This window comes from Seriola dumerili, unplaced genomic scaffold, assembly GCF_002260705.1.
Source record: "Seriola dumerili isolate Sdu_G_001 unplaced genomic scaffold, Sdu_1.0 BDQW01000149.1, whole genome shotgun sequence".
Lineage (NCBI taxonomy): Eukaryota > Metazoa > Chordata > Actinopteri > Carangiformes > Carangidae > Seriola > Seriola dumerili.
Genome location: NW_019174404.1, coordinates 21,256,430 through 21,267,124, shown reverse-complemented (window position 1 = coordinate 21,267,124; position 10,695 = coordinate 21,256,430). Strand labels below are relative to the sequence as shown.

General features: G+C 42.7%; 1 protein-coding gene across 1 annotated transcript in view; it reads right to left on the bottom strand.

The window, feature by feature from the left end:
* Positions 1–6,733: 6,733 nt before the first annotated feature.
* Positions 6,734–10,695, bottom strand: part of LOC111226116 (protein Daple-like) — a 48,056-nt gene continuing 44,094 nt past the window's right edge. The window contains exon 32 of the mRNA XM_022751210.1: positions 6,734–8,469. Within this exon, the coding sequence (XP_022606931.1) occupies positions 7,693–8,469 (777 nt within the window). The 3' untranslated portion in view covers positions 6,734–7,692. The remainder of the gene's footprint in view (positions 8,470–10,695) is intronic.

Genomic DNA, 10,695 nt, shown 5'->3' with positions numbered 1-10,695 from the left:
CAGATAGAGTTATCTTATGACTGTCTCTTATTTTTTTTTTTCCATGATATTTTTATATTATCTGTGGAGCCCGGTTTGTGAACAGAGAACAACAGGTGCAGCTGAGGTACATGTGAGGCTGTGTGCCACACTTCTTTATCAGTCAGTGGTAACTCCATGAATATTACATGAAGCTCTGAAGTGCATCAAGCAGTGACAATAAGAAGTGCCCTGTGACTGTACTGAATCTGCAGCTGCTGCAGCTTTTTCCCTTACAGCTTCACACCGTTAATGAAGTCCTGTCAGAGATGGAAAATGTTTCTTTGTCCCTGACTAATGGTTAAGATAAATAATTAACAACTCTGGAACTGAGGAGCCTGTTCAGGCATTCAAACCCTGTCCGAACTACATTTCACTCCTCAGTATAAGCATGTTGATATATATTGGGCAGCAAGATAGAGCAGCCCTGTCTCCTTGTCTGCATGTTACATGGTTAATGTTCCTTATTTCATTGGATAACATTTTAAGAGGAAGTCCATCTGTGTCTCAAACTCAACAGCGATCGCATGTTGTTTCCTTTCAATTGTCTTTTTTTTTGTGTGTGCCTTCCTTCAGCCGTCAGCTTGTGGTCACTGAGGTTTCACTGTTTCTCTGACAGTTAAGAGATATTTCTGCCAGTTCATTATCTCTGATAAAATAACAAATAAGGTTCTAATCTACTTTGGCTTTTAGTTTTTCTTCAGTGTTTCAAATAGGTTTCTTTACAGTGTTTTAACTTGCTTTACTGCGATTGGTGTTTGGAAAGCAGCGTTGAGAGAAGGCAGTTAGTCTCAGCTCCACCGGACATTATCGACTCTTTTCTGGGCACAGCTCGTGGGTTTGGAGGGCATTGGAACAGAGGGAGTCTGGGGGGGGGCTCGTTTAAGGTGATAAAAAATCGTGAGTGCTCTGCTTTGAATGTTAATTATCAGCGGGAATCTGTATAATTCTTGCTCAAGAGGGATTTATCTGTGTTTTTCTTTGTATCTGCAGATTAGAATTCTGCATGTCGAGATTATCCCCTATGATGAGTGAGTGGACCTCATACCCCTAACCCTAACCTACCGCACAGTGTAATAAGCAAGTTATGAAATTTTCTTTTAATACCATTTAGGGCATGTTTTGCTTTTAGTGCACTCACTGCCGTGTTAGAACTGTCTGATGCGTGTTATAGGGTAGCTACAGCTCATACCAGTGCTAGTCACTAAACCTTAAAGTCTGAGTCAAGTCTGAGTCAAGTCCTCATTACCTGAGTCCGAGTCATGGAGTGCTGCTCTCTGGCAGAGTCGAGCACCTGGTCAGTCAGTTCTGTGCACACAGACAGGTGGAGACACAGCGATGTCAGAACAAAGTTCTTCACAAAAATGAAATGTAAATCTAAAACTTTCATTCCCTCTGTGACTAAAATGCAACACGTACTCGGAGAAAACAGTGTCGGCGCCGAAGAAGCAGCGAGATACGCGAGTGTGTGTCACAGCACAACAACACATGACAGCTGTAGTCAGTCTCCTCACACTCACACTCTCACATCTCATGCTCACCATTTTATATCAATGTATTGTTGTTATGTGTTTCGTTTTTTGATCCTAAATAAACACTAATTACTTTAGCAGACCTATAATACAATGATTACAAAAATTACTGTTCTTGTTCTTTTTACTTATTCATTCGATTTTGCGTCATAGATTATGTATTTTTTTCCTGATATCCTTATTATATTGTCTGTGATGCTTCCACCTGACATTCATGTCAATAAAACACTGAATTGAATTGAGCCAACACAATAAAAAAGGTTGACATTATTACGGCCAAATGACACAGTGTGGCTATTTTAAAGTTCATCTGCAGTGTGGGACACAATTTTTACACATAAGTTTCACTTCATTAACTTTTCCTCTGAATGATGGGTCTAGGTGCTTTCCCCTCCTGTCAGTGACATCAGTGTCTGCATCCAATGTAACAATATGGTGGGGTACTCCATGATGTTGTGTGTATATATACATATATGTATGTATATATATATATTCAATTGCAAAATCATTGAAATCTGTCCAATGTGTAAAACTCGGTGGTAAAATATGTTTCCTACACCAGAAATAGCGGCCATCTTAGAAAATGGCAACCAGTTCGAAATTTCAAATGGCTAATGGGATATTTCAAATGATTGGCCTCAGAGGAATAAACAAATCAATTTTGGTGCTTGTATCCACATTTGAAAAGAGTATTACAGTAATCTGCTGCACTAATGTTCTCAGAGTCCCTTAAATGCTGTGTGGGAAACCCCTGTCTGGGGTGTCATCTGCCTTTAACTCTAAGTGGCTTCTGTCTAACCACTCCACCATAAAGGTCTGACTGATGAAGAGCTGCTGACAGGGTCGTCCTTCCATTAGACTGCTGAAGCTCTGATAGAGCGAATGTTCTCGGGCTCCTCTGCAGCCCTTTGTGCCGGTTACTCAATTTGAATTTGAATTCAAAGGAAGAGACCTGGTGGTTCCAAACTTCTGCCACTCTGTTCCTGGAAACACTCAGAGTTTTAGAAGTGGTTTCATAAGCTTGCTCAAAAACCACATTTTCATTGCAGAGGTCTACAGAGAGTTCCCTGGGCTTTCTGGCTTGGTTTTTTGTCCCGTCATCCATCCATCCATTTTCTTCCGCTTATCCGGGGTCAGGTCTCGGTGGCAGCAGGCTAAGCAGGAAGTTCCAGACGTCCCTCTCTCCTACAACGCTTTCCAGCTCCTCCTGGGGGATCCTGAGGCGTTCCCAGGCCAGATAGGATATGTAATCCCTCCAGTGAGTTCTGGGTCTACTCTTGGGTCTCCTCCCAGTTTCTATGGATGTGCCCAGAAAAACCTCCAAAGGAAGGTGCCCAGGAGACATCCTAATCAGATGCCCCAACCGGCTCCTTTTGACTTGAAGGATTCACTACATTGACTACAGGTCTCATGACCAGAGGTGAGGGTTGGAACAAAGATCGACTGGTTAATCGAGAGCTTTGCCTTCCGGCTCAGCTTCATCTTCACCACAAAGGTAGTCAAGCTGTGACAAAGTTGTAGACAGATCTCACTGACAACTGCAGAAAACAGTTTGAGTGTCACAGTACAGGGTCTGAATACTTTTGTAAATCAGAGATTTCAGTTTTTATATTTTAATGAATTTGCAAAAACTACTAATAAGGTTTTCACTTTGTCATCATGGGTTATTGAGAGTAGAATGAAGGGACTCCCTTGAGAGGATCTCCACATACCGCATTCACAAGGCTAAAACTGTGTTTTGTGACGTCAACGTGACATTGACCTTTGACCACCAAAATCTAATCAGTTCATCCTTGAGTCCTAGTGAATGTTTGTGCCAAATTTGAAGAAGTTCCATCAAGGCGTTGCTGAGATATCGTGTCCGTGAGAATGGGATGGACGTACGTACGGACAACCTGAAAACAGCTCTGACTGTCAGCGGCGTGGAGACATTCAGAAATGTATCCACACAAAACTAAATCTACAAGACGTAAGAAAAGTCTGAAAACACTCTGAACGCACTGTAAGATCAAAGTTCATTTTTAACCAGTGAACACAATCGAAAAACACAGTGACCTTGAAATGATGAAATATTCCCAATTACACATGTTCTTTAACTTCTGCTCATTACTGCTTTGCATTTGTTTTTCTCATATCTAGTCACATACTGATGACCTCTCACCTGCCAGGAGCACCTGCCCTGAGAGTCAGAGGTCAACTGAGAAAGTGAAGCGAGATCATGACTTTATCAATCTTTATTACAAAAAAGCTCTTGGTTGTAATAACATCAGTCTCCTCAGTTACAGTAGCAGTTGTTCCAGTTAGAGCAGGAAATGTCAGTGACATCAGCTCCACGTCACCTTCTGCTTTCACTTCTCTCCTGTGACGCTGAACTGCACTGCAGCTTTTTTTGCACTAATATTTTTCTAATTCAGTAAAAGGTTGCACAGATGTGCTAAGACATGGAAACCACTCACGAGATCGCAGAGGTTTCGATGAAGGAAGACGCCACATTTTTGGGACATTAAGGCAGGTTGGCAGATACACACACACACACACGCAGAAAACAGACAAGAAGCAAACATACACACACAGACACACACACCTTCAACAAAGCCAAGAACAGTAATAATGCAAGATGGTGTGATGTGATGGTGTTTTCAATAAAAGAAAAATGCTTCGGGAATCTTTTTCCCCACTGTGACATCAGGAAACTGCTGACTCACTCTCACTCTCACACTCACACTCTCTCACACTTACTCTCACTCACACACACTCACTCACACACACACACACACACACCCACACACACACACACACACACACACACCCACACACACACACACACACACACACACCCACACACACACACACACACACACACACCCACACACACACACACACACACACACACCCACACACACACACACACACACACACACACACACGTCCTGAAGGGCTTTGGGAAATTATAATGCAGAGATGCCTTAAGTGCAGCAACAAAGACGACACACACCAACCCAGCACAGTTAACAGACGAACTACTGACAGCATCAACCTACAGTGTTTCACATCATGTCACTTCATCTCAGTTCTAACATTTCAAAAGGATTAAAAAACAAAAATCTACACCTATTAAAAGTTTTACAGTGGAATCACAGGGTTTTACCAGTTTACAGGAATTCATCTGGATCTGTTTTGGTATCAACATTTTCAAGGTCAAGTTTTTTTTAAATGTATCCCAGGTCTTCTAACATGTGACCAGTTTATAAAATCTAGCATCATATACAAATGTTACAGGTAAAATAATTTAGTTCGTTGCATATTGACATGTGCTTTTTGCTCGAAAAGGTGAGCAGAAAGGTTAATGATGGATTCCAGTCAAAAAATCTTCATTTTCACAACTCCAGTGTTACATCATCATCATCATCATCATCATCATCATCATCATCATCATCATCATCATCATCATCTTCTTCTTCCAGGAATGTTTGTTGTCAGTTATTTTCAATGTAGGAAGCACAGATTTGCATTTACTACAAGCAGCACAGACTACACGTCAGTGGATCAGTGTCCTCATCTCTTTTTCATTAACGTCATCATTTATCGTTAAAACAATACACCACATATTTTTAAACTCCCCCAAATGTTTTCTACCAGTGATGACAAAATCATTCATGTGTCTCCAGTGGACTCGTGACTCAGTGTATATGTCTCTCCTGTATGGGTGAGCTTCATACAAGAAGTGATAAACTTTAGGAAAAACAACTTCATACTAAGATCTTTTAGTGAGGAATCTCTAATGTGAGCAAGTGTTGACAAAAGTTGACTTGAGTCATCACTTGCACTTGCAGAGCACACACACACACACACACACACACACACACACACACACACACACACACACACACACACACACACACACACACAGGGGAGGAAGAGTGAGCTGCTAGCCGCCGTAAAACAGATCTGTCACGTCTCATCCTCAGGTTGTTGCTTCTGTCAGTGTCGGAGCCTCTGTGTGAGACACTTCGCTTAGTGATTGTGTGTTTTTAAAACTTATTTCAGGGCTGCAGCTTCACTCTGTCATCACTGTGTGCAGCATCACTGTGTGGTGTAACAGCACCTGGACAGGTGACAGGTGTGTCTAAAGTGTTTGTGCTGCTGAGGCGTTACAGCAGGAAAAGCGGAGAAAATTAGCGTGTGCACCCGGGTGTTGTATTTGGTGCTGATCGGAACCGGAGCAAATAAATACCTGCGTCTACTGCAGGGTCATGTGACCCGGGTGTGAATACCGATTGTTCCCTTTTCCATTGCCTACAAAAGCCTGATGTTGATGGATCTTAGTGGGTTTTTTGACCAGTGGAAAATGTGCTGTAGACACATTAAAGACATGACTTATGACAAATTTCAGTTAAATGTGAGTGTAGAGGACTGAGCACCTTTTATCATTGACTGACATGGTAAATCTGCATGAAGCTGTCACACCGTTATGCTATGGTGCTATGCAAAAGTTAATGTGCACCAAAGTCAGAAACTCACCAGAGACACTTGGATGATGTTTTCATTACATAATTACACCGAGCACAATCTGCCCAACTCTCAAATTCTGCTGCCGAGTTAATTCACTGCATGAACAACTCTAACGACTCGGATCACAGTGGCTCTGGATTCAGGCCGAGTCTTTCCCGCTCTCTGTTATGCAGTGTCTACAACTGTCTGGCTAACGTAGCGTGCAGCAGTACACCCCAACCAAAACACAGTGGTTTACCCAGCGGTGTGTGTGTATGTCTGTGTGTATGTGTGTGTGTGGATGTGAATTAAGTCCAGTTCAATGGTTTAGCGAAGCCACATCCAACCCCCTCAAGGACAATGCCTGTGTCTGTATATATCATTATATATATGTGTGTGTGACTGTGTTTTTGAAACTAGTGTTGGCCTGGGTAGAGCAACATTTCCAGTAAAGTGTCAGAGTGTTGCATGCTGGGATAGAATCTAAAGATGGAGGAAGAAAGACTGTAATTTAACTGGGAGGGGCCCTCCATCTCTGTCTTGTTTATCTATTCATCCTCACATCACTCCATTCGCCTCTATATCTGTCCCTTAATCCTGTCCACCGCTCTCCACATCCCAGCATCCCTCTATTTATTCTAACTCACCCTTTTCTCCTTCACATGCTTTGTCTCTCTCTGCTTTTTTCCATTTCCTACTTTCCTCTCATCTCTTCCAGTGTGTTTGTTCTAGATAGTGGAGGAGAGGAAAAAAGGAAGAGAAATCTGATACATTCAGTCGCTCTGGTCGTCTTCACTTCCAATTGTTCTTGGTGAGGGCTACTTCCTGGCATCCAGATAAACATGTGCAGGGCCAGACGGTGTCAGTCAGCAGTCACGGAGTTTCAAAGCCCGTTCTTAGTGTTCTGCTCCACAACCACTCTTTAAGTGTTATGGATTCTCAGACTACAAGACATTGCAACTTCCATCTCCGTTTCTGTAGGTTTTTAAAATCCAAAATCGAAAAAAATTTAACATCTGAATCATCATCTGGTCAAAAACATCCACAATCCATCTTTCAAACAGTCAGTAATAGCAACACCGTTTTCAAAAATGCTTTGGTGGCTTTGAAATGAAAATCCCATCATATGGGCTGAGGCTATTTGCTGAATCACACTAAACATGGTGGTAATAAAAGACATTAGTGTTGTGGTGTTCAAGTTTCAATCCTTAAAAAAACTATCAATCTACATTGCACCCGCCTCTGAGCGATTCAGCTCGGGTTGATGACGGTGAGTGGAAAACGGTGAGTCGAAATTGACTGCATAGATCTGATACTTGGTGTGTGATGTGACGTTTGTGTTCAGCTCCTTCGCTTCAGAAAACTTCCTGAATGACTGTTTTCAGCAGCTGTATTGGCAGGTGGTGTGTTGAATCAGGTTTGGTTGTTCATCTACAAGTTCATTTTAGAAAATAGAAATTAAAGTCCTTTATGCAGAGATGTTTTAAATGTGCTGGGCCTGGAGACAGTTCCAGTGGTTGATGCTGAATTAGAACAAAGCTTCAGTTTTACGTTCTAACATTCATCCACAAGACAAAACGCTCAGCCCAAACACTGGTGACTTGTGTCTGAGGCTTTGGACCATGAAGCTCCAGCAGACTGGTTCCTGTCTTTAGACACAGCCGTACTCATACCACACAGTCTGGGGGTCGTTGTTGGGGTCAGGGGAAGCCGGCGTGCTTTTCGGGTGTTCAACAGAGCCGCACCTCGCTCTCTCACTTTCTTTCTTTAGGAGGGAGGAGTCACCTGACTGTCCCTCCCGTAACACATCCCCATGCTCCGAGCCTTCGTTGGCCCGTGGGGTGGGCACAGCCCTGACCGGAGATACCATGGCGACCTCTCCACGGTGATGGTAGGAAGAGGAGGAGCACGGGCCGTTCTGAGAGACAGTAGTCCTCCCTCTTTCCCGCTCTGCGTATCTCTCCGTCTGCAGATTGAGAGAGGATGAGTGGTGGATGGGTGGGTTTATGAAGCTGCCATCTCCGAGCTGATTAGTTGGACCAGCCAGACGAGCAGAGAGTGGTCGTTCTCTAGCATTAGCCCCTCCCCCTTGCCGCCGAACCACCACATCTGATTGGCCAGAAGAACCCTCTTTTCCACGAAAACTGTCTGGTCCACTAGAGCGCAGTAGATCAGCTGAGGCCAGGCTGAAGGCCCGGCTCAGGGATTGGCTGGTTCTCTGGGCGAGGGGCTGGCCCGAGGATGGGGATTGGCCAATGGGCTGGCGAGGTGAAGGCTTCACACTCTGGCCTGGCCTCTGGTTGGATGGTTGTACAGTGGGTGTGACATAACTGGTGGGAGTCACCTGATCTCGACTGGTGGGACCAGAGGGGGCGGGGCTTCTGGTGAAATAGTCAGTCATCAAGTCCTCCCTGCTTCCTGTAGACACCTAGACAGAGAACCAAAAAATGGAAAGAATGAATTAGGACAGGAAATAAGAAAAATTTTGCTTTTTTAGGGTGTAGCTAACATCGATTACCTGAATGCTATTCTTTTGCTAAGCACAGCTAAGCACAGCTACATAATAACACATCAAATACTTAAAGTATATTTTATATGGGTTATTTCTATGGACTTGGTAATTAGGTGTATCACAGTATGCACAGTTAACTAATTGTGGCTAAGTTTGGGCAACGTTCTACTCTTACAATATACAAAGCCTCTAAATTAACTTGTTAAACTTTAATTGCCTTGCTGGGATTTGAAAGGCAGGTCAAAAACTGTTCTTAGCAATTATCATCTTATGACTTTTCCACAGTAAATAAATTATCTGGCTCGACCTCTGGCTTGACCTCTTCTAAATAACTGATTCTGGAAATGGAGGACTGGAGAATCAAAATGAACAGTGCTCTTAGCTTGAAATTTCCACATTCAATAGACATTGAGAAATGGCAGTTAGGGGAAATGTGGAAGTCGAAACAAGATCTTGTAGACTTTTGGGCAAAACTGCACATCTGCGGGGTGTCGAGTAGCTCAGTTGGTTGAGCATCCGCCCCATACGCAGAGGCTAAGGTCCTCGCTGCGGTTCGAGTCCCGCATCGGACTGCATGTCATTCCCCCTCTCTCTGCCTCCCCATTTCCTGTCTCTCTACTGTACTGTCAATAAAGGGCATAAAAGGCCCAAAAAAATAATTAAAAAAAAAAAAAACTGCACATCTGCTGGACAGAAAGGACCTTCAGGAAGGTGTAGCTGACACAGGAGATGGTGCATCCTCTCACCGAGCAGCGTTATTTTCACAAACAGGGTCTATGTAGCGTCATCAGAAGTAAAACTTACCTGTGACCCCATCACAAAAATCAACATCTGGAGTCTAAAAAGCAACATCTGGATAAACCAGAGTCATTTTGGAAACGTGCTGTCGACAGATGAAGTCAAAACTTGCCTAAGAAAATAAGACTAGGTCATAACCTAGTGACGTAGGTGACTCTTTTCTATGGAAAGTAGGTAAGGTTTGTATGAAAAGTTGCCAGATTTGTTGCTGGGTGATTTTTTGAAAAAAGGTCTCTACATCTAGCAACAAATGCGCCACGTTGGCAGCTCTGCGGGCTGTAAATGCCCCTTAATACAAACTGTTTGTGCCAATTTTATTTTGAGCAACGGCCAATGGGAAAACTCCAGCATTCAGACGGCCGACCAATGGTGTACCTTGATCATTCAACTCCATCACTCACTACGCCTGTTCTTGATTTAGGAATTTTTTGACTGACTGAGTGACTGACTGACTCTTAGCTGACTAGAAAAAGCATTTGTAAGCTATGAGATCTGCCAAGGGGAGGGTTGCTAAGTACTGACTATACGTCACTTAGCTGAGGACAGTGGTTTTGACTCTGTGTGACCTTTCATCTCAAGTGACCGTGTATCTAATTCCATTTCACTTCATATCTACATGTAGCATATTTTACTTATTAATTCTGTCTATCTGTTCTGCACTTTGTGAGCAAGCGTGATTTAAATGATTATTTCTGATGGAATGAAATCATGTGTGTCTAGTCTACAGTATTAATCACATTCATTAATTCTTTTGATTTAACAATGGTATCGTTATCTGAATCATCCTGTGTTCCATATTTTTGTCATGGGAATGTGTTTTTGAAGGCCTCCTCTTTTGTACAGGATCATCAATAACAATTATTAGGGGTGTTGAAATTCTTTTAGTAAGACTGGGTATCTGATGATTTCACACTCTGGCTCTCTGAGTAAATATTTAGGTGACAGGGTGGGCTGAAATAGCTGATTTGTAGGCAGGAGAAAAATCCCATAACAGATTAGAGGTGATAAGAAGCACTTCTCACAAAATTGGATATGACTTGTAAGTGAGTGTCTGTTGCTCATCTGGAAATGATCAGTAATTTCCCTTTCTGGCCACCTATGATAAGCAGATTAACCTGCGTTCATTAATAATGATGAGAGGCCAGCATAAATCAACTGTGCAACTCTATAATAAGACAAGATATGCTATCTAACAGAACATGTGTCACAGTTCCTTTCTTCATGTGATGTGCAATATGTTTCAGAATCAATACCAAAACATTTTAGAATTGGATTGGTTTCAAATAAAAGAATGAGACGACTGTTTGTGGAGTTAATACACACCTCCCGTTTCTCCATTAGAAA